The 23,834-nt window shown below is 38.4% G+C and overlaps 1 protein-coding gene across 1 annotated transcript in view; it reads left to right on the top strand.

The window, feature by feature from the left end:
* The window catches only part of TPO (thyroid peroxidase), a 47,759-nt gene extending 24,303 nt beyond the window's left edge, over positions 1-23,456 (top strand). Inside the window, exons 7-13 of the mRNA XM_054062971.1 lie at positions 6,943-7,455; positions 14,084-14,342; positions 14,872-15,042; positions 16,582-16,819; positions 18,912-19,120; positions 19,641-19,811; positions 23,223-23,456. Of these exons, the coding sequence (XP_053918946.1) occupies positions 6,943-7,455; positions 14,084-14,342; positions 14,872-15,042; positions 16,582-16,819; positions 18,912-19,120; positions 19,641-19,811; positions 23,223-23,383 (1,722 nt within the window). The 3' untranslated portion in view covers positions 23,384-23,456. The remainder of the gene's footprint in view (positions 1-6,942; positions 7,456-14,083; positions 14,343-14,871; positions 15,043-16,581; positions 16,820-18,911; positions 19,121-19,640; positions 19,812-23,222) is intronic.
* Positions 23,457-23,834: the final 378 nt, after the last annotated feature.

Here is a 23,834-nt window from a genome sequence, read left to right as displayed (position 1 = left end):
CCTTGGAGCCTTCTCTTCTCCAAGTTGAACAACCCCAACTCTCTCAGCCCGTGCTCGTATGGGAGGTGCTCCAGAACAGAGAACAAAGAGTGACAGAAAGACTGACACCCAATGCAACAACTAAATGAAACAGGTAGATATTTAAATAATTTTGTAGCGATAACAAACCATACCTAAGATGCTTAGTAGAAATATCACCTTTTTCTACCTCTCAGGTGTGTTGCAGATAAACCTTATTAATCACTCCCAATGTTATTGTTTCATGCTTCAAGGTTTTGAGTTCCATTGGGGAAAATAGTGAAGTAGTTATAAATAATTCTGTTTTGAAATCGCCCGTCAGATAAAGTGAAGGGATCTTAACTTTACCCAGTGAGAACACAGATATTTCTGGTAGCTAATGCAAACTTTTGAAGACAGCTATCGTTTCAATGTATGTATAAAATGATCTTCAGGGAGTTGCCGAAACTTATATACATCACCTCCTTGCTTTGAGGAAATGGAAAACATGAATTCAAAGCTTGTTAGAGGATCAGAAGAAAAAAAAAATGGTGTAAATGTAGGATACGGTATTCTTGCCTGATTGATTCAAAAGTATAGTTATTCTTTCACTCAAAAAATTAGGTAGTGGAGTCAAACCACTTTTTTTTTTTTTCTTGAGGCACAGCCTGTTCCATCAGAACAGAAAACCCTTCTCCTGTGAACTGATAAATATACTGCTCTTCTTTTGCCTTAAGTTCCTCATTCCACTTTCTTTAAACATAAAGTATTCGGCTCATCTTCCATTTCATGATAGAATCTAGAACACATGGAATTCTAAATGAAATTAATGAACTCTCTGCAAATTTTCCACCTTCAGGTAATTCCAGTCTTTCTCATCCAGGAGATATGGACTTTTTAAGATTTGCAAGCATGGCTTGAGAGCATTCAGAAAGAGCACAGGCTTCTGAAAGGGTTATAGTTCTCAAGACACTGAGTGACTGGATAACCTGGTTTAGCCACAACAGCCCTAATTACAACAAGCCTTCTGTATTTCCGATAAAAATCTCTAATTTAACTTGTTTCAAATTTCTACCTGGGACGAGAAATTATTTATTCTATTCCTATTGTTAAATAATAGCTTTAGAAACTTTCCCATTCCCAAAATCTTATCAGGAGAGGCTACGGCAGAAGTCCAGCCCCTGATCAGCAGTGTCATCACACAATGTAATGATGGAGAGCGTTTCCACTGTATGACACAGTGTGGCTATTTATCGACTCCCATTTTTAAAAGGATAGTTTGCTGTAGACATAAAAGTGCAAAAATGGTTGAAAGCTTATGGTTTGTATTTATTGCATGTTCTTCAAAACAGCACAAGTAGTATTGAACTTTAAGTGCAAAACCCCTGCACATTTTTATTACCGAATAGATTTTTAAATTGAGAAGAGAGTCACATTGTCGCCTGTAACTTGAGTCAAATGTGGATTCCAGGGACCATTGAAGTCTAATCACTAAACCCTGAATTGTTCAAGCTTAGAAATCACATCTGCTTGAAAAAAAGAGCCAATTTAAAGGATCTTTGAAAAAGGACTCCAAGGCTAACATTATCCACGTGGTAGCAGCATTGCAGTACAGAGAGAAAGAAGCTGCACAGATTATCATGACACAGACCCAGAAGTGCATCCTTCTGTGCTCTAAACAAAGGACATAGTTTGGATTTCTGTCTTAGAGCTACGAAGAGGTTAATCACAGAGCATCCTTCAGGGATGCTCTTAAAGGCAAGCTTTGTGTACATCTACTAAATCTAGCACTGAACGTAACCTAGGAGCTGCATCTGCTCAGCAGTCCAGCCTAGAGCAGGGGAACGAGGTCAAGGCATTCTCATGGCAGCCTTTGGGAGTTGGTGTCCAGTACTCAGAATGACCGAGGTGGGGTAATATAAAAAAAACCAAACACAACCCCTAAGTATTAGAGAAGTTTCCCAACTTGTGAATTCATTACTTGATCACAGTCCCATGAATCTTTCAGCTCCATTTTTACTTTTCTGTTATTCGCAGCTTAAAGAGAGACAGTTATAAAGATGGTTGTTCTTTCGCTTTTATTATATGTCTAGAACGTTGTGACTGTTTTTGTCAAAGACAAACAATAGACACTGTATTTAAAAAAAAAGGGGAGGGAGTGTGCATGTGTATTTATTAATGTGACGAGAGGGAATATTTTTTGAACACTGGAACAAACTGCTGTTCCCCCCTAAAACTTAATTTTCTTCAAAAAATCTTAAATAAAACTAATTTTTACCTAATAAACACTTGGAAAACAACCATAGTTGTTTTCCAGGGAGGTTATTCTCGCTCTGTACTCGGCACTGGTGAGACCACACCTCGAATACTGTGTTCAGTTCTGGGCCCCTCACCACAAGAAGGATGTTGAGGCTCTGGAGCGTGTCCAGAGAAGAGCAACGAAGCTGGTGAGGGGCTGGAGAACAAGTCTGACGAGGAGCGGCTGAGAGAGCTGGGGTTGTTTAGCCTGGAGAAGAGGAGGCTGAGGGGAGACCTTATTGCTCTCTACAACTACCTGAAAGGAGGTTGTGGAGAGGAGGGAGCTGGGCTCTTCTCCCAAGTGACTGAGGACAGGACAAGGGGGAATGGCCTCAAGCTCCGTCACGGGAGGTTCAGTCTGGATATCAGAAAAAAATTCTTCACAGTAAGAGTCATCGGGCACTGGAACAGCTGCCCAGGGAGGGGGTCGAGTCGCCTTCCCTGGAGGTGTTTAAGGAACGGGTTGATGAAGTGCTTAGGGACATGGTTTAGGGAGTGTTAGGAATGGTTGGACTCAATGATCCAGTGGATCCTTTCCAACCTGGTGATTCTGTGATTCTGTGATTCTGTGATAGTTTTATACAGTCATTTTTTATACGACAGAACCATGGCTTGTTTCTAAAGGCGGTGAAAACAGTGACATTTTATCCAACAAAGTAAACTTAGAGGCTGCAGTTTGCTCTCTTACTGTGTTTCTAGAACAATGGCACCCAAGGGAGAATCCACCCATGGGGAAGGACAACGATGCTTAAAGTTATGTGACCACCCTTGGAGTTTCATCAGGCAAAGGAGCTTCTGACTGTGCAGGTTAGGGAATCTGTCTGGAAAATATTCTGAGTCAGTGTAATTCCATGAAGGACTGAAAACTTCGGTAGTACATTAATATTGATAACGAGTGTAGGTAAATGATTCATAGGTTAGCAGGAACCATTGTGATTTTCTATTTTGAACATTTTCATAATAACAGCTATAGTACTCTTACCTCAAACCTGTAGGTTCTGGTAGAGCCTGAACATTCTTTTTCTCTACCTTTTCAGAATCCCATGATGTTTATACTTCTTTTACAGCAACCTGGCACATGGAACAGGGTTGCGGAGATGACTTGGCATTCGTTAGATGATTATTTTAGGTTAGGGCTAAGACATAGCCAGACATTAGAAAAGGTTTCATAGGAAAGCTACTGACTTTATTCAGCATTAATTACATTGCTGACATTAAGTTAGACATGATGCGTGTGTGTAGGAAGGTGCAGTCCTGAAAAAAACTTTCAGACAGCTGGTTCGGATACAAAAAAGTGGAAAAGGAACAAAGCCACAGAAAAGTGAGGTGATTTGCAAAAGGTGACATGTAACATGACAGGTTACTGTCTCAGCTACAATGGATCAGCCCGTGTGTGCTCAACAACCAGCAAAGTGAGCCCCTGCCTTTCGCTCCTGTGCTTCACAGATAGTGGCTCTCTGTCAGATGCAGTCATCGACTCTTCTCCGAGTTTCATGTCCACAAATAAACATTGTTTTTTTCCTTATTGGCAAACCCTAAGCTAGGCTTTTTTCTAAGTCTCAAACAAAAATCCTTTTACAAGGTCATTTCCCATAGAATATATTAGCAGTAAGAAAGACTTGGTTGTGGTTTTTTTTAGCCGAAACAACAGTTTAGATGTTGCAGTACACTGAAACAATTTGTGCCTTTCATTTTCCTACACATAAAAGAATTTCACCATAAACAGATTTGTTTGTGTATATATGATAAGAGTTAAAATCGATGTGCAGTTAAACTAGGAAAACCATGGTGGCCAGAGAGGGTTTTGTTGTGAAGGTCTTTTTCCTCTAGAATTATGCAAGGCAGAGGAAAAAGGGATATGAACACTCTTCGTTAGTATTCGAGAAAAATGTGATTCTGTGCCCGTTTCAGCAGAAAAAGGTCTGGGTTTTCTTTTTTTCTCAGATTGTTTCTATGTTATTTTAATACTGAGGCAAGGAACCTCTCATGGCTGCGCGCTACTTACCCCATGAAAAGGGAAAGGACAGCATCATGCAGTTCTTCCAACCCTTTAACATTCATTACTGCTGTTTTTCTCCACTGGGGCGCAGAACAGTTTGAATTGAAATTGCAGAGGCAGTTGATTGAAGATTATTCCGTATGAATTTCGTTCATTGTTAATATGTTTTGTGGTAAGCTTCACTGTTTAACAGCTTGAAGGGGGTTCATATATTTTTTTTCCTAGTGATACCTGAATTTTTCCAAGCTTTCCTGGTAACTAGAAGCAGAAGGCACTCAAATATTGTGGCTGCCAAGTTCCAGTAACTGCAGTATGAGATGAGCCTCTTGGTTACATTTCCAGCTGAAGGAAAAAGTAGCCACACTAATATCAAGAGACTTAATAATAGAGACAATTACTGAATAGCAAAGCCAAGGCAGAGAAGATACTGATTTCAGCAATGAGTGAAAGAAAGAAAGAAAAGGAAAAGAAATTACATACTCCATTCAAAAATAACCTACTTTGATTTGTTAAGACCTAGATAGTAAAGACATACTGGTAGAATTTCATTATCAAACAGAACTTCAAAACCAAATGAAACCCTTTCTTATCTTAAATGCTTTATTGATAAAAATTCCTACTGCCTTCGGTTCATGGAAGTAAGGAAATTTTACTTGATGTAATAAATGAGGCAACAGTGTAATTAAATGAAGCCCTTGAATTCCTTTCTAAAGATGTTTTGTTACGTTTACTCCAGATTTAATGACTATTTTATCTTCATGGACTGGTCTCTGAATTATTAGAAGTATGAAGAAATTACAACATTTTATATAACAGCTGCAGTTTTCACTGTCTTCTGTCAAAAAGCTTTCAAAAGTGAAAAGAACATAGAATAGAAAAAAAATGGGGGATTACTCAGGAGTCTGTACAAATCCTATATATTCTCTTAGCCAAATATTTGAAGGTTTTTTTTCTGAGATATTTCTGCAGTTTTAATAAGTATTATCTGTTTCTATTGCTTGTTGATCAATTGGTAGAAAACCCCAGCATTATATATCCCAAAGCTCACACTCTGTGATTTTCATAACATTTTTAATTGAGGTTAATATTTTAACTCTTGGAGCTAACATGCTGTTATAGCTGGTTGTTGGTGCACAATGCAGTGCTGTTAAAATTTGGAAATAATATGCTTTTCAGAAAGAGTTCATAAAGCCAAATGTGCGTTACACAACATAGAAAGATTTTGGTTGTTTCGAAACCAAGCAGGTTTTGATTTAGTGATGAACTCTATTCTTTGAAATTGAATTGGTGTTCTGAGCTTTCCTTATGGGTATCCTAAAGTGCAAATAAAACCTTTCTCTCTTCCTTTCTATCCTCTTCCAAGATCTCTGCTTCCCTCCCCACATCTGTTAAGTTACTCATGAACCATTTTCAGTGCTCTCCTGTGGCAAAACTTATAGCTGTCTGGTTTGGGCTGTATTCTCTCTTAATATTCCTATTTATACACCAAGATCTCACTTGATAATTCCCACATGCCCGTCTCACATCCTTTACCTGTATTTGGAATAGCTGATGGAGCAACAGGCTGCTTCAGACTATCCCCAAGCTGACTGGAGCACAAATGCTGGATTAACATTTGACCTCAGTCTCTTCACTGTGTGTGTGGCAAACAAATAAAGGACTGGGAAGGTTTTTATTTGACAAAAGTTATGTGCAGTCTTTGTTTTTTTTATAAAGATAGTCAGGATTTAATTCTTCTAAGACACTCGTCGCTGTAAAATACTGTGGAGAGGGACAGGGATCTTCCAGTACCAGAAGGGGCTACAAGAAAGCTGGGGGGGACGACTGTGTACAAAGGCTTGTAGAGATAGGATTAGGGGTAATGGGTATAAACTGGAGGGGGGAAGATTCAGACTGGACATAAGGAGGAATTTCTTCACCATGATGGTGGTGAGGCCCTGGCCCAGGTTGCCCAGGGAAGCTGTGGCTGCCCCATCCCTGGAGGTGTTCAAGGCCAAGTTGGATGGGCCATGGGCAGCCTGAGCCAGTGGGAGGTGTCCCTGCCCATGGCAGGGGGGGGAACTGGGCTTTAAGGTCCCTTTCAACTCAAACTATTCTATGATTCCATGATTCTATGATTGTGTGATAGCGAATAGTTACATATGCCTTTTTTAGTTAGGAAAATGGATTAAAATTAAGTATCAAAACAAAGCTTTCACGGCGTGCTGCTGCAGACACTGAAAGGCTTCATTACGTTTTTATGTACACATGTAAAACTCCTGTTTCACTTGGTGCGCAGTAGAACATAATTTGACCAGATGTTCATATCTTCATTGTGATACTTTTCATGATGAATTTTGATTGTGATGCAGACTAATTTAGGCATAGGTCTTTATCCAAAAGAGGTTACATCAGCAGCTTGTTCTTATGACAGAATAAATGGTTTGGGTTTTATTTCTGTCTTTGCTTAAAAATGGTTGAATCGCCTTTTGCTTAAATCTGACAGCAAGTGACACAATCTTTACAGGCTTAGAATACCATCACTTCAGTAGATGAGACCTGAACAATTGAAAACTGAGATGGAGGATGCAAGTACTTACACAAGCCTTAATTCAACATCCACATCAGTTACCTTTATCTCAGAAGATTCCTGTTTTCTTTTCATGCAGGTGACCACCAATGACATATTATCTGCGGGGCTGGACTGCCTGCCTTTCTACCGCTCGTCTCCTGCATGCGGCACTGGTGATCATGCCATTCTCTTTGGAAATCTATCAATGCTGAATCCAAGACAACAGATCAATGGCTTAACGTCTTTCCTTGATGCTTCTACTGTCTATGGCAGTACCCCTGCCACTGAGAACAAGCTGAGGAATTTGACAAGTGAAGGCCTTCTGAGAGTAAACACTAAATATCAGGATAACCACCGAGAATACCTGCCTTTTACAGACCGGATCCCATCGCCTTGTGCTCAGGACTTGAACGCAAGTGGAGGTGAGAGGATTGAATGCTTTATGGCCGGTGACAGCCGATCCACTGAGGTAACGTCTCTAGCAGCTATGCACACGTTGTGGCTAAGAGAGCACAACCGCCTCGCCAGATCTCTCAAAAACATCAACAGCCACTGGACCGCTGAGACCGTCTACCAAGAAGCACGGAAAATTGTTGGTGCTCTGCATCAGGTTGGCTGCTTCTTTGTTTTCTACACATTGCAGTGAATATTTTGGAACAGAATTGATCACAAAACTTCTAATAGACTTCAAATTTGGCATTTTTAAACTTTGTCCCATTTTTCGACTTTTCTGAAAGCAATGTGCTTATCCTTAGTTTGTCCAGATCCATCAGTGCTCTGATTTTCCTGATGGTTTCTACTCTGCTATATCTCTCTGCAGACTTCTCCTGTGTCTATTGAAGAGACCTTTTCAGATGCATTTATAACAATTATAATGTCTCTGTATTTACATAGTATTCCATATGCTTACTTTCTCTTAGTAATTATATAATCAATAATTTCCCTGTGTAAAAATGCCTGTGAAGTTGTCAGCGTAGCATTAATGCATAAACTTCAAGGGTTACCCTTGATAGGAGATAGCAGAAGAAATAAATATGGGAAAATGCAGAAGAAAAGACTCCATAAAGATGTCTGTATTAGGCCTGAGAATAGGAAAATCTTTTTTCCCAAAATCACCTTAAAACATCACAAACGAAGTTCTTACACAGTCCTCCCAAGTGCTCCCCTCACTTCACCCCACAACAACTTCTACCCCTGTAGGCAACAGCCCCTTTAGCTTGCCTGATGTTCAGAGGACACTTTCTTTTATTGACTCATCTGTGCAGGTTTCACACGCAGGCTCGGGGGCTGATCACCCTTTCTGGTGGCCTTAGGGAATGGATAATCCCATGAGCCCCTTTTGGATGATTTGGTTACTCAGGTGGTTCCTCCTGATGTTGCTCCTTCAAGCCTTACTGGGGCATTTGCATTTGTGGAGACTCACCTTCAATCAGATAAGGTGAGAACAGGTCCATTATAATCCACAATACAGGATGAGTATATTCTGAATGCAGAATTCCAGTACCTGAACGAGGCTTCCAATACCTGAAGGGAGCCTACAGAAAAGCTGGAGAGGGGCTATTCGTAAAGGCTTGTGGGGATAGGAAGATAGGGAATGGGTATAAACAGAGTTAGACTGGACATAAGGAGGAATTTCTTCACCATGAGGGTGGTGAGGCCCTGGCCCAGGTTGCCCAGGGAAGCTGTGGCTGCCCCATCCCTGGAGGTGTTCCAGGCCAGGTTGGATGGGCCTTGGGCAGCCTGAGCCAGTGGGAGGTGTCCCTGCCCATGGCAGGGGGTTGGAACTGGATATCTTTAAGGTCTCTTCCAGCCTTAACTATTCATGATTCTATGATTCTATGAGCAGTACCAGCACTAGAAAAAACTGAAAGCTAGGGAACTTTCCTACCCTTTCTGATTCCTACAAACAGGTTTCTTTGTACCAAAAGACAACTTTTTTAAAGATACTTTGGGGAAAGAGGGACGAAAATTTCACTGCTCTGATAAAATACTTCTCCGTTCTTCTGGCACAATTTTCAGTCAGCAGAATATGCAGAATGTTTCCTTTAAGAAACCACCTGTGTTTTCCAGCATATTGTTACTTGCAGTTAAATCCAGATAACTTCAGAAAAGTAACATACTTTATTTAATGGTATTTAGCTAGTCCTTTAAAAAAATGTGACTTTTATATATGCATACATATAGTTCACATTAATCATGTCAGCTCCTCTGCTATAAATGTATTGTTTGCATGAAAATAATGACATTGACAAATCAGAACGGTTAGTACTGGTCAGAAGAAAAGTACGACTCCAAACGTAAGCCTCTGTGTGTTCATACACTTCTGATTTACGTCCACTGACATGACCTGAAAGAAAACACTGCGAGAGGCAACACGCTGCTTGAATCTGGGCTACTCATTATCTCCATCAGCATCACAGACTAATGAGATTTGCCCATGGCTCATTAGAAATGTGTTTGAGTTATATCTAGCTGGTTCAGAGACATTCATTCAGGAGAGATAATTGGAGTATCTCTATTAATGTGGTATGCTAATCAGTACGGTAATGACAGCTCCAGTTGAAGTTACCTTGAGATTTCCACTCTAAAATTTTGCTTCAGTTGCTACACGTTCCTTAAAATCTCTCTTTTTGGGATGAATACTTGCAAGCACGATTTTTGCCTGTGGGTGTGTAATTATAGAGAACTGAACACAAACTTTTCCCTTCTTTCTAGTATAAGAAGAATGAAAAAATATCTCTAGACCACACTTTGCCTCACGGCTGTCTTTTTAGCACCATAAATATTTCTAGTGACAAGCTTTCAATAATTGGAACTTGACAGAGTTCCAAAACATAACAATTGCCTGTTGATATCCTGGACAAAACTAGCTTTTTGGTTGCATTTTAAACATGTTTCACTGAGTCTATATATGCCACAACTGCAGTTAACTCTCCACTTGTATTTTACGGGAACGATACATGCTTGTCTCTAAAGTATTAACACTGCAGTGTACAGTGGTAAAAAATACATACTGTAATTTACCTCATATGCAAAAAGGCATTTTTTCATTGTCATTTACTACCTAAAATTAAACTATCTTGTTTTGTTTATTCACGTTTTAACTTGAGAAAACAGAATAAGGAGAATTAGGATTCCTCTTTTTAAGCTCTTTGAAAGAAAATAGTGTAAATTTGGTTTTGTTTAAATAGAAAGTGTAGACAAAATAGTAAAAAAAGTGCTCAATTCTGCAGCTGTTATGTTCTTAACATTATAGTTTGGCACATATGTAGTTTCCTGGATGCAATTGCATGTGCATGTGCTCTTCCTTCCAGGAAGAATTTCTCCTGATGTGCCATTTGGATTGAGAAACCTGGATGATGTGGCACTAGTCATAGTGAGGCAGGAGTTTTGCAGATCAATCTGAATCCAATTCTCTTTGATTTATTACAGTATCAGATAACCATCTCTAAGTTAATGGTGTTATTGCCAGTTGATCGTAATTGTAGCTGACAACCCCCTTTAGTTTTCAGTGTACATATAGGTGTTGTTTTAATCCCTTTCTACATTTTCTTGTGCTCTCTGAGCCTCTTGCATCTTTACTTCCCTGCCATGGGCCAAAACATGGGTTGAAAGTGGGTGTCTTCTGAGGCTGACACATTTTAGCTTAACTGCAGGTACTCATTTTAGCATGGATAACTTGGATGATCCTTATTTGTGAAATTAGATGTTTAGATAACCCCTCTCAGAGTTTGAATTCTATGAAATTATAAAAGATCAATAGATAAATAATTGATATTATAAAATTATCTGTTGCACAGTGTTGTAACTCATGTTTTTAAAAAGTATAGCTCAGCCTATTCAATGAGTTATAATAAAGTGTCCATTATATATCAAAATGTGAACAATCATAAAATCGCCTTTTACAGAAAAGTTTAGGACTTCAATATCATCTGCAAATCCTTTAATATCTACAAAGAGAACTTCAAACTGACTGCGCTTAGCGCTTGAGTGAATCAAACATCATTGCTATGTCTAGTTGTTCTCTACTATTTCTGCAATCTTTCTTGAGCGCAGGAGCTTCATGTAATTGGCTTTTCAGCATCTCAGTGAGGTTCTGCTCCTTTTTGCAGTTACCTCTGGCCCATTGCAAAGACAAGTTGCACTTTTGGCCTTACTTATTCTTATGACAGTTCACCTATTTTTATGTTATATCTCTTGGGTGTTTTTTTCCCCCCTTTTCTATCCATTGTGCCCCGTTCACACATATTTTGGAAAATGCCAGAGGAGTTTTGGAAAAGAAAGTCTACTAAACCTTATGAGATGCAACGTGAATTTCCGTATCTTTGGCACCTGATTTGAAATAACTTCTAACATGAACAACAAGTTCTCAAAAATAACCTGAAATTATATAACTCATTTCCAAATAACGAATGCATGACTGACTTCTGCTGGAGGTTATCCAGCTTGGAGGCAAACCCAGCCAGGAAGCTCACAGAGCTCATAAGGACCCTGGGGACCCCCTGTTGTAATTCTTCTTTCTGAATGAGAGGGATACTGCCTTTCACACTGGCAGACTGTTTAACTTACAGTATTATTGCATTTGCAGGTTAGGATTCAGTTACTTTTCTATAACAGTGCACAGGTGATTCATGGTGATATGTAAAATCTATACAAAGCCTTTTCTGACAGTCTTGAAATCACTCAGATTTTGTTTCTGAGTAAATATTCACCAAATGATTATCTGCACTGCTACAAAATCAAAAATTCTTTTTCTCTGATATAACTAAATGAATGACATATAAATACTCTCAATCCTTTTGTTACTATCTGGTCATATAGGCAACTAAAGTCACTTAAATATTCAGTATATGGTCTTCTCTTCAAAAGACAGTGCCCATTTGTCATCAGCTTTCACAGAATTATAGCATTGAAACAGCGACCGCCAGGAGACAATAAAAATGTTGATATTATTGATCAAAATTAATTTCTTCATGAGACTTCTATGGAGCTTGGATTTGATGCTAACAGGTTCTGAAAGTCTCCTAAAAGGAACTTGGATTACCACTAATCTCATATATATCACGAGGAGTTGAGACTACCCAATACCTTCCAGGATCAGAGTCATTATATCCATGAAAATCCTTTGTGCTGCTGCAAATACCTGAAAGTAAACTTATTATTCATAAATAGATTCAAAGTAAGTATAATAATAAATAGTAGAGTGGTTGATTGTGCTTGTTTGCAATTTCTTTTCCTTATAGTCCCTTTCTGGTTGTGATTTTATTGAAGTATTTTTAGATGAGACTATTCCTTTGTTCCACAGAAGGAACTCAGTTGTTTAAGGAACATTGTATTGAAAGCAATTATTATGCTTACCTGTTGCAGACATGAAAGGAAAAATATCTTTTAAAACATTCTTTCAGAGCAGGGAGTGCATACAGAAAAAATGTGATAAAAATAGGTTTATGTTTATCAGCTGTTTACAATTAAAACTTATAGACATGTCAGTTTGAGAACTTGTAGCAATCCTCTCCTTGACTTCACACAGACAAATTCAGGTGAAGTGTGTTCAGAGACTACAAAAAGTCTGGATGTTACATGCTGATGTGCTTTAGATATGGTTCTCTGTCAGAGTCCAGATGCTTTCTGGCAGGATCAACCTCTGCTGTGTTAGTAACAGCTTTTTAATAGGTATTGCCTGTAAATGGCCTCCACTCGGTGGAGCCTTGATTAGCCCTTGGAAGTTTCTACGAACCAGATGTGTCTCCTAGCTCAAGGCAGGCATAAGACCCCTTTTTACCTTAGCCTTTTAATTTTCATCTTGAAACGGCAGCCCCTTCTCCCCCACCAAGGGACCAAGAAATAAAGATCTTACCTCCGGAGCAAATGAAAAATCCAAATTGCCCTTTCCTTCAGGGAATCTGGCCTTTATGAGCAGCTTAGCTTGGGATTTTATTTACAATGAGCCAAAAAAATGACAGTCATATCAAGATGTTTGTTTCCACGGCTGACCTTGTCCTTTGAAAAGTCTTTGCTTGTAAAAAGCAACTTTAAATCTAAAATTAGAAAGAGCCGTTGTCTTGCAAAACATCTCTGAATGTAGCAAAAGGCTAACTTCTCAAATGGCAGGGTCGGTATTAATTTCTAGCAATTATTTTATTTCCTTCGTGCTACATTAAAAGAGCCGCAAAAGGAATCATATCCTATTGTCTTTCAAATATTTTATTCACCGCGTGACCTAACCTGAAAATGTAGAGAGGTCGTTACTTTTGCCTTCGGAGAAAAATGAGTTCTGGCAGGGTTTGTTTGTCTCTGCTCTGTGCCTAAAATAAAGGTACAATACAAGTTTCTCATAAGGACATTTTATGCCAACCAGCTTTGCAATATGCTCTATATCAAGTTCAAAGTACATTTGTCTGTTTATTTTATTGTACGCTATATTGAATATATAAGGTGTTTTATTGAGTTCATTATGCTTCATATTCATTGTGCTTTATTGAGTTCAATGGAACCTTTAACACATAATGCGCTTTCATTTTACTTGGTACATTAGGTAATTTTCCCCTTTTTTTGGTCATGATTACTCATATGCTTCGTTCATGCGACTGTAATGCTATTATATTATAAAAGAATTTGTCAGAAGGTGTTTATCAGTGTTTTAATTTTTGAAGGGTGGTTTTTAGAAGTCTTTAAATTGGCTTGAGTTTAGCATAAAATATTTAGCTAGGGATTCTGGACACCAGTATTTTAAAGCCTGGTCATTTCAAATATTCGGGAAAGAGGATTTGTGTCACAAATATGTGTCTGCAAATAGAATCTGCTCACATCAACAAATATCCCTGAAAGATTTCATAGTAATGAATGCTTTCATTGCCATTTTTAAGGGCATTATAATTTATATTATCACAACCAGGGCTTTCAATCTCAACAAATCTCTTGTGAGATGAATTAGCCCCATGAATGGGAAGTGAGCAACAGTGGTTATCTCTACCCAGGAGGCTTTGGTCTAACATTGTTCTAACATTTCGGTCTAACATGCAGCTGTGATGCTGCATGGACCTGGGCCACTGACTCTCTCCAGTCCTTTGTCTCCTTGCTGCAAAAGGGGGAACCATACCGTTTACCAGCTATTACTGCTCTTTGCTGTGTCAAATGCTTGGGGATAGATGAGTGAGGAAGAAAAAGACATTTAATACATGGCAATCATTATTCATCTCGAAAACCACTGAATGATGTTTCTTTTTCTTTTCTTTCAGATTATTACTCTAAGAGATTACATTCCCAAAATCATTGGTCCAGATGCTTTTAATCTGTATATTGGCCTTTATACAGGTTATGATCCCACAGTGAATCCTACAGTTTCTAACGTATTTTCAACAGCTGCTTTTCGTTTTGGTCATGCAACAATCCAACCGATAGTAAGGCGGTTGAATGCCCAATATTTACATGATTCAGAACTCCCAAATCTTCATTTGCATGAAGTATTTTTCAGTCCCTGGAGGCTCATTAAAGAAGGTATGATCTTGTTTAAACTATTTAATTCTGGGTCTTTTTTCATAATATTGTAACTTCTTTCAAAATCACTTATCTTGAATTAGGACTAAGAACATTCATTTAATTGCATCACTGACTAAAGTTGCTAAGTGGATTCCAGAGTATTAACATGAACTGGAACAACTGTTCTGAGTTAAATAGTTGTCTGAATCAGATTAAACGAGGCTAGTAGATGCACAATAGATTGATGATGAAGATATTATTTTTTCTATTATTATTTTATAATATATAATATTATATATATATATATTTTTGTGGATGAATGTAATCTCAGTTTGCAAATTTTCTTACACCTGAAAAGGCAGATGGAGCCTTTCCATAGCACTTTTACTTCTGTTTCAACCTGCAGCACATTTTTGCATCTATTTGAATCTAAAAGCCTGTGTTCGGTGTTTAAAAAACAGATAAGCATACATATATTCACATTTATTAAGAAAGTTATAATAGTTTATATACACACTGTAATGTTATATTATTTTTGTGTTTAAAGGAGGCTTGGATCCCTTACTGAGGGGTCTTCTAGGACATTCAGCAAAACTACAGGTGCAAGATCAACTATTGAATGAGGAATTAACAGAAAAACTCTTTGTGCTGTCCAATAATGGTTCGCTGGACCTAGCATCACTAAATTTACAGCGTGGCCGTGATCACGGACTCCCAGGTCTATTGATTTTTCTCAAGTTTTCTCCTAACTGGTAACTGAACTATAACTGGTTTTATTCAGACTATAATTATACGCTTTAAAAGAATAGATTTAGTGATCAGAAAAGTCACTTAAGGCTCTTAAAATGTAGATGGCTAATATTTTTTAACTTTGATGAAAACAACATATTGCCCAGCATTTGAATTAAAATAACCTCTTAAGCCTGGAATCTGGGTACTAGTGAGTGGATCTGGGCGTGCTTGACGCAAGTACCTGAGGTTGTTGTTGCTGGAACCACCTCTACAACACTGGGGTTTCTGCCTGCAGCAACTACTTACCATTGGCAAGTTGCCCCCAGCTTGCAGGACAGGTCAACATTGGTGTAACCTCACTGGTTCTACTGACCATAGAAGGTGTTAAGATATCTCCAGGAGTGGCGTAGATGGCTTATTTGGGTCTACATTCAGTATTACACGTTTTTGCGGGTTTTTTTCATGAGATTTCTCACTCTAGTAAGCCCAAGGTAAGACTGAACCAACAGTCAAGGAGGGTTGGCCCGGCAGGCCATGGGTCTACGAGCTTAGAGGAACACTGCTGGAGCTTGCTTCGATTTGATAGCATCAGCTCTTAAAATAGACAGCAGGTTCCCAGTCCTGTGTAAAAAAAACTCTTACAAGCAGCCCACAGACTCTGAGAGCAGAAGCAGCAACCCTCAGCATGGTAGATGGGGCCTCATTCTTTTTTGTTTCTCAAACTGTGTCCTGACCCCCTGTCTCACCAGACCACTTGTCTGCGCGAATAAAGAACAAACCCAGCTGCCCTTCTGTGCTCTGAGCCTGGTGTCCCACCCAGGGAGGTAGGACCGACTCCTTGTCAAAAGGCATTATGTCTCTGGATGACATCCCTCTCCATTTCTCCCGTGTGACTCTACAGTTAGGAATACACAAGTTTTTGGCCCTGGACAGTAGACATGAAGTCTGATACTGGCCTGGAGTTAACAAGCGCTCTGCTACGCAAGGGTAAAAATGGAGGTTTGTTGTCCCAGAGCTGAAATTAAAGTCTCCCAGAGCAGAAATTAAAGTTTTCTTGGAATAAGGGAGGTTTAATTCCAGTCATGTAAAAGAATATATAAGAAATATATTTTCCAGAGAGCTGGACATGTACCCTAGACATCCTCCTTAGTAAAGCGCTTGAGTTACTAACTTCGTTCAGGTTACTTCTTGTCCAGTCTTCACCTAACTCCGGTTTTTCTGGTCTGGAAACCACAAGACACAGTGCAAGCTCTTATTATCATGTTTTCATTGCTTAAGCATGGGACAATTTTTTAAGACTTTTTTTTCCCTTCATGAAAATGATGTATGAATTATATATTCTGTAGTTTCAGATCCTGCTATCATTTCCTCAATCAATTTAACCGATAACTATAGGCCTATTTTTAGACATAACTGTCTATGACTATGATTATGGTTGTCAGAATCCAGTTCTTATAAATTTATTAATTTTATACATCATGCTTAACAGTCAAGTCTAATCTTCTTTTTGACATAATGCTTACAGGTTATAATGACTGGCGAGAATTTTGTGGCTTACCAAAACTGGAAACTCAAGCTGACCTGCTTACAGTAATAACCAATCAAAATGTCACTGAAAAAGTAATGGAATTGTACCATAATCCTAACAATATTGATGTTTGGCTTGGTGGCCTGCTAGAAGACTTTCTTCCAGGTGCTAGAACTGGTCCTCTCTTTGCCTGTATAATTGGAAAGCAAATGAAAGCACTAAGGGATGGTGATCGGTGAGTTTATTCATGCTGTTGAATCATTTGTGTAATATGCAGAAAAAATGGATAGTTAACCGGTCTATGAGGATACTTCCCAGAACATAAGACAACATGATACTTAAACAGCCTTCAAACAAATTATTCCCTGCCATTTCTACTTTTATAACTTCATTCCTTAAGTTTTGTTGAATGAGCTGTTCCTTATTCTTCCTTGGTCTCCATATACTTTCAATTCCAGATGATGTGGAGATTATTTCTGCGGTATTAAGATACTCAGCTTTGCACTCCTGGTAGAAATGCAAGGTGCAATCAGGTAATTGTCCCAGGGGCAGCTGGTTTCTGTGTGGATGTATGTAGTACTGCGCAGGCTTTAGCAGTGTGATCCCAGAGGGCTGCACTAGGCTCGGAGTCCTTAGCTGGAAGAACCTCAACATTTTCCATAGCAACCACAGCAAAATCAGAAGGGGCAGGCAAAGACCTGAGAGGATAACAAAAACATTGTATGCCTAGTCCTACATGAACTGGGACTGCAGAATGCTCCCTGAATTGCCTCATCAGGCATAACATAGTATGCCCCTTCACTCAACTCTGCAGAGCCACCGCCAGGATCTCATATCAGTTCAACTCCTCACACCAGGAAGATGGGAGAAAGGCAGCTTCAGGTCACAAAACAGTGCAAGATGCAGTCTATATCTTGCTTGTGCTCCTGAAGCAATTATAAAACCAACATTTATTTCATTTCCATCATGTACTGGTGGTGGTAATTTTTAATCTCACGAGAAGACTAATTTTAAACTGCTCACACCATGCTAGCAGCAGTGTTTTAAGTACATCTGGTCCTTACGCTCACCTTTAAGCTCCTTTCATAAGTCACTGTTGTGGAAAGAAACCATTATGTAAATAAGCATCCAAGGTAGAATTTAAATCTGAACTTTAAAAAATGTTAATTAATTAGCTCACAGGAAAAAGCACTGTTAATCATAAGGGTGATATTAGCAGAAACTGTATTTACAACAAACATTCCACCTAACTGTGTTAAAACCATGGTTGAGAATCTTCTGAACTGTAGAGGGATACTTGACCCTATCTGAGGAAGGACAATCTATCAAGGCCCTTTCAGACTTGTTTCCATTACTTCTTATTATTCAGTGTCTTAGGATGCTGCTAGCATTAATTAAACTTAAGCATAATTTATCATTAACTTCAAACTGAGAAAAGGAGAGTTCTAATAATAAATAAAAAAATTCCCAAGTTTCTGCACAAAGTTTGTGTCGGCTAAATTAAGTGTGAAATTGTATTTTCATGAGAACTGTTGTAAGGAACTGAGCGAGCTGAAGTTTGCTGTTCTGGAATCTAAACCTTTGTCTTAGTACTAACCTTCAGCAGGATCAGCAGGATCACAAATGCCACAATATTATGAACATTGCAGCCAAGGCTATCACTAACCAAGACATTAAAGAGCAGATTTCTTGGTTTGTGAGTAGCTGTATAGTAGTAGTATAAGAACCAGATTCTGTTGGCCCAAAGCTTGCTTGAGTGACCCACATGTTGCTTCACCGGCATTATCATCTTGGTTTGGAGGTCAGTAGCAGGTTCCTACAGGAAGATCCTCCCTAGAGACAAGCAAGTAGAATTCACAACCTACATCATGGGGAAATCTATTACGGCTATTCCTGTAGTTCTCCCATAATTTAAGCATAAAAAATTCGTGAGTGTCCAGTGAATGCAGAAGTGCATGAGATTAAGCATCCAGCTCAAATAAATTAGTTCCAATTTTTTCTGTCGGGATCGTAACTGTTTTTTTTGTGGCCCTACATTGTCGATGAAAAGCAATTCTGCAGATGTGAATCATAGTTTTAACCAGTTGACTTCAACACATCATCTGAGGTGACCAGTACATCAGACTCATTCTAGCCTTTTAGTGACTTTCAAGCTGAATATGTAAGTCTGCAGATCATAGTGTTCACTTTTATTATAGTTGCATCACCTACATTTTTCTGTCATTCTTATTCTTGGTCTCTTACATAGGATACTGCGAAAGTAAGAATAATCAATCCTCAACTCTCTGAATATGACCTTGTCAAAATATTTCTGTCAATATTTCCAGATTTTGGTGGGAAAATGATAATGTTTTCACAGAGGCTCAAAAGCACGAACTCAAAAAGCATTCATTATCCCGCGTGATTTGTGACAACACAGGAATTTCTGAAGTGCCACCAGATGCCTTTCAGCTGGGAAAGTTTCCACAGGATTTTAAACATTGTGATGACATACCTGGGATGAATTTAGAAGCTTGGCAAGAACTCTATCAGGAAGGTAATCTGATAATTACCTATATTTTCTTATGGGAGGGGAGAATAATCAGTAATTACAGCACTGACATAGGTCGTGATAGGTCTTGAGTTACTGACCTGATGCAAATCTTTAGTATTTCTGCACTTAGCATGAGACGTAGGCCTTTCTCTCCTTTTTTCCCAACTTTGTTTGTAGAAAAGATCACATTTTCCCCCTTCAGTCTGATAACATGAATGGTTTGTGAGATATCGGGACATTATGGCAACTGGAGCAGGAGTTTTTAGGCAGAAAGAAAATATTAAGAACTCTGCAGAACATGTTGTTAGATGTTAGTGCTAATTTTACAAGGGTCATAAGTCAAACCTGAGATATTTCATATAAATTCTTGTCCAGAAAGGAATGTTAAATTCTTGATCACCTTAAAACCTGTGAGTAACTTCACTGAAGTTAATTTAGAGCAGTAATGGAGAATAACGTTCATATTTGAAGGTAGGGAGGTGGGTTTTTTTCAGAGCTTGTAATAGAGTCTTTTTATTTGTAGAGGAAATATGTGGAACACCAAAGAGTGTGGAAAATGGTGACTTTGTATACTGTTCAGATTTTGGAAAATCTACAGTGACTTATTCATGTCAATATGGATTCCAATTACAAGGAGAAGAGCAATTAACCTGCACAAGTAAAGGATGGAACTTTGAGGCTCCTGTTTGTATAGGTATCCATTTTTTTGTTGTTGTTTCTGAATTTTCTAAAAGCTAAAGTTCAGCACAGTTCACTGGAAGTGAACTCCGTCCTATTCTTTCTTGTAGTCAACCTTCTGGCTTGTACGTTCAATCACATGATAATGTGGAACTCTTCTCACTTCAGAATTTCTATCCATCCTATTATTAGCAATCAGGCTGATGATAGGAAAATGTCACTAAAAATTAGCTAATTAAGAAAAAAATGGGTCAATTAACAGGGAAAAAGTGCAGCAAATCAGAATTACACGTTGCTTCCTCCTGCATCCAACATAACATCAAGACAGACGCTGTCATTTTCTGTTGGGGTTATTCAGCCTGGAGAAGAGAAGGTCTGAGGAAGCCTTATCGCAGCCTCCAGAACCTGAAGAGGGCCTACAAAGAAAGCTGGAGAGGGACTTTTTACAAGGGCCTGTAATGACTGGACGAGGGACAATGGCTTTAAACTGAAGGAAGGCAGATTTAGATTAGACATAAGGAAGAAATTCTTCCCTGTGAGGGTGTTGAGGCCCTGGCACAAGTTGCCTAGAGAAGCTGCGGATGTCCCATCCCTGGAAATGTTCATGGCCAGGTGGATGTGGCCTTCAGCAACCTGGTATGGTGGGGAGTGTTCCTGCCCAGGGCTGGGAGTTGGAACTAGGTCATCTTTAATGTCTCTTCCAACCCAAACCATTCTATGATTCTATCATTCTAATAATCATTTCAGTTCCAATGTTCCCTTCCCAACAAGCTGTGAATAGATTTGCCAGAAGTGAATTACTTCTTCAGGTACAAAAGTAGTATAGATCAAAAGTCAGTAAAAAGATGTTGTCTTTCATCACTTTATATACATTTTCAGGGAAATACTTTTCTGTTATTTTAATTGTTCTTTTATCTGCTCTTTTCCTTTTGCCTTATTTTTCTGTTGAAAAGAATAGGATAGGAAGAAAGAGAATGTGGGAAATATTTAATTACAAGACAGTCACTCTTTGCACCTATGAAAGATGAATTTTCTCTGTTCACATTTCAAATACGTATGTTTATAATTCTATGTGTATATATATATATACACACAGACACACAGTTACGCAAACTGCTCAGCTTTATAACAACAATAGAGAATATGAAACCTGAAAAGGCCATAGTTAGGAATTTATTGTGGATGGTGGTAAATTAATTTGAATGCAAGTGCTGCAGCTGATCTGCAATAAAGTCTGCTTATCAGTATTTCTCTGACAGCGGAACTGAAAGCTATTCATTCTAATTGTATACCTGGTATGGAAAAGGTCAACTGAAATTTGCAGCTCTTTACTTTATTCAAATCCTATTTATCCACTGAATTCCACCCACAGAAATACCATATAAAGAAATAAAGCTGTTAAATGAGTTATAATAAAATCTTTTCTACAGATTAATGGTCTGGCAGCAAAATGAATAAATAAGTTATATGAATGAATCATTCCTTGCCCTAGTTTCTTTTAATACATTCAGTAATGTAAACAAAAGACTGTATATCTGCTATAGGAAAACAAGCTGCCGCATATATTAAATAAGCAATGCCTTTATTAAGAGAAAACCATCAAAACCCACTTATGCAGATGCTACTTGAGTTTTACAGTAGAAAGCACTTTGTTCCATGCGTGTTTGTGCAATGTGTTCCTATTCTTTTAAATGTTCAGCAAATTAGGAGTAAGTCAAGCAATATAATGAGGAGGATAGAGCTTAGCATTTCTGCAGATGGTTTCACAATTATACGCTGCTCTGGAAAAGACAGAGTGGCCTGCTGGCAAAAGCATAGGAATCTGAGAGCTGTTAATTCCTGCTTACTAACTTGGGCTTTGAAATAAATAATTTCTATTGATTCGGGAAGTCATTTAGTGCTACATTATGCTACCTGTCTTTATATTACATGGTATCTTACTGTTGATAGATAACTTTGTTAACTTTAATCAAGTACTGCTCTCTTTGAGTAGCAGGATAGGCTGGTAAGATCTGACGTGCACTACTTACTAAAAGAGAATTAACTAGTTAACAGATAGCATGACTACAGATCCTCAAAAGCTGAAATAGCTTATTTAAACTTCAGTGCAGGCAAAGGCTGTGCAGGTTTTTCTTCCCAGACAATGATGAAACTGGTGGGAGTTAACCCAAAATGAATTGTTGAAGGGAGTCATAGTTATTCAGGAATCTTCATCCTGAAAAACAGATTATTTTTCTGCTTCAGAGGTGTTATGACTCTTAGCGTTTCTTAAGGGTTCTGAAATTTAAGATTATCCCTTGCAGTCTTTTGACTGTCTCGGTTCATGACTAGCTTTGGGCACAGCTACTGCATTGTATTAAAATGTGAGAGGATCATGCTTGATCCTATTTCCAATGACAGAATTCCCTAAGTGGCCTGAATGACAATGTTAAACTAAGTCAGTAAATCATTCCTACAGGGTTAGTTTCTAATACTGATCAAAAAGAGTTCCTTTGCCTGAAGAGGCAGATTAAACATTGTGTTCAAGAAGGAAAGGAATACAACCAAAACGAGAACACGTTGAACGCTGAGCTAGTTGCTCACATATGGGCTTGCAGTCCTTTCCAGGATCATGGATCACAGGCATTGAACAGGCTCACAAATATTATACAAGACCAATGGAAAACTATCTAAGACAGTGCTGGAAACCTACCTTTAGGCAATGGAATCCAGCCTTGCAGGTAAATATTACACAGAAAGAAGAAAGATGCAGAAATATGGAAAAGAACACCATTCTTTCTCTTATTGAGTCCTTTCTTTACTGCATTCCACGTTGTCTCCTGTTTAACCAGAGTATGAGAGTAAAAGGTCTTGAATGGCCTCAAGAACAGTGTCTTTGTGGGTGGTTTCCAACAGATAATTTTTCGTCCACTCAACATGTCAGGATACTGTTATATCACAAAATTTATATAGGATATAGAAACAACAATCTTTGCAGTGGTATCACAGAGTACTGTTATAAACTTCGCAACCAAATCTAACCCAAATCCTCTGCTCCTCAAAATCATGCCTGAAAAAGTATAGAACTCTGCCAGTGGCATTATTATCTCTATAGAGAGGTCTCAAGTTCTTGCATTTTCAACAATTTAGCCAATTGCTATTTGTAGCTTTTGGCAGATTGCCAAACCAATATTTTCTTTTTTCATCATTTCCATTTTAAAAGCAAACAAACAAAAAACCAAAAATCAAAACAAACACACATACACACACATAAAATACCCCAACATTGTGCTTTAAACAGTAACAATAAAGATCTTTGGCAGTATCTATGTATCATTGAAAGTAGACAATGCATTTCATTCATGAATACTTGTAGAAGATGTAAGAACGTAGATATCCCTCTCTGTAATTTCTGATGATTATTGATCAGTGTGTATTAATTTTGCAGACATCAATGAATGTGAAAATGAGATTAATCCACCATGCCCTCCTTCCGCTAAATGTGTTAACACTAAAGGCAGCTACAGATGTCTCCATGCTGATCCTTACAAGATGGCAGAAGATGAAAGAACATGCATTGGTAATTCTTGTGAATCTACAGTCCATTAAAACTTTCCTTATTATGATTTAAAATGCCGTAAAACTCATAAAATTGAGATTTATTGAAGAACTGTTAACACAAAGAAAACCTCTATGCAGTCACGGGTGTAAAGATACATTTGGATTCTGTAAATTAAATGAAAGTATTGAATAAATAATACAGACACAGAAATAAGCTTTTCATTTTCCATTCGTACCATATATAAACCACTAATTGTGTCCTGACAGTGCATATGAAGGGGGGATCAAACCTGTTTCCATTTCTCCTAGTTAGTACTTAAACTCAACATCTGAATCTTAACTAAGTTCCACCTATTACACTCCAAAACTGTTAACCCTTTTAAAGCTATCATAAATTATGCGTTTTCTTGGATTTCAGCATGAGAGAAAGCTGTATTGTGTCTTAAAGTTAGGGTGGGACTATGTTGTTGCCCACTGGTGTAGAGCAGTACCTGTTCTG

This window comes from Cuculus canorus, chromosome 3 (genome assembly GCF_017976375.1).
Source record: "Cuculus canorus isolate bCucCan1 chromosome 3, bCucCan1.pri, whole genome shotgun sequence".
Lineage (NCBI taxonomy): Eukaryota > Metazoa > Chordata > Aves > Cuculiformes > Cuculidae > Cuculus > Cuculus canorus.
The sequence above is the reverse complement of the archived record's forward strand: the minus strand, read 5'-3'. Positions and strand labels throughout refer to the sequence as shown.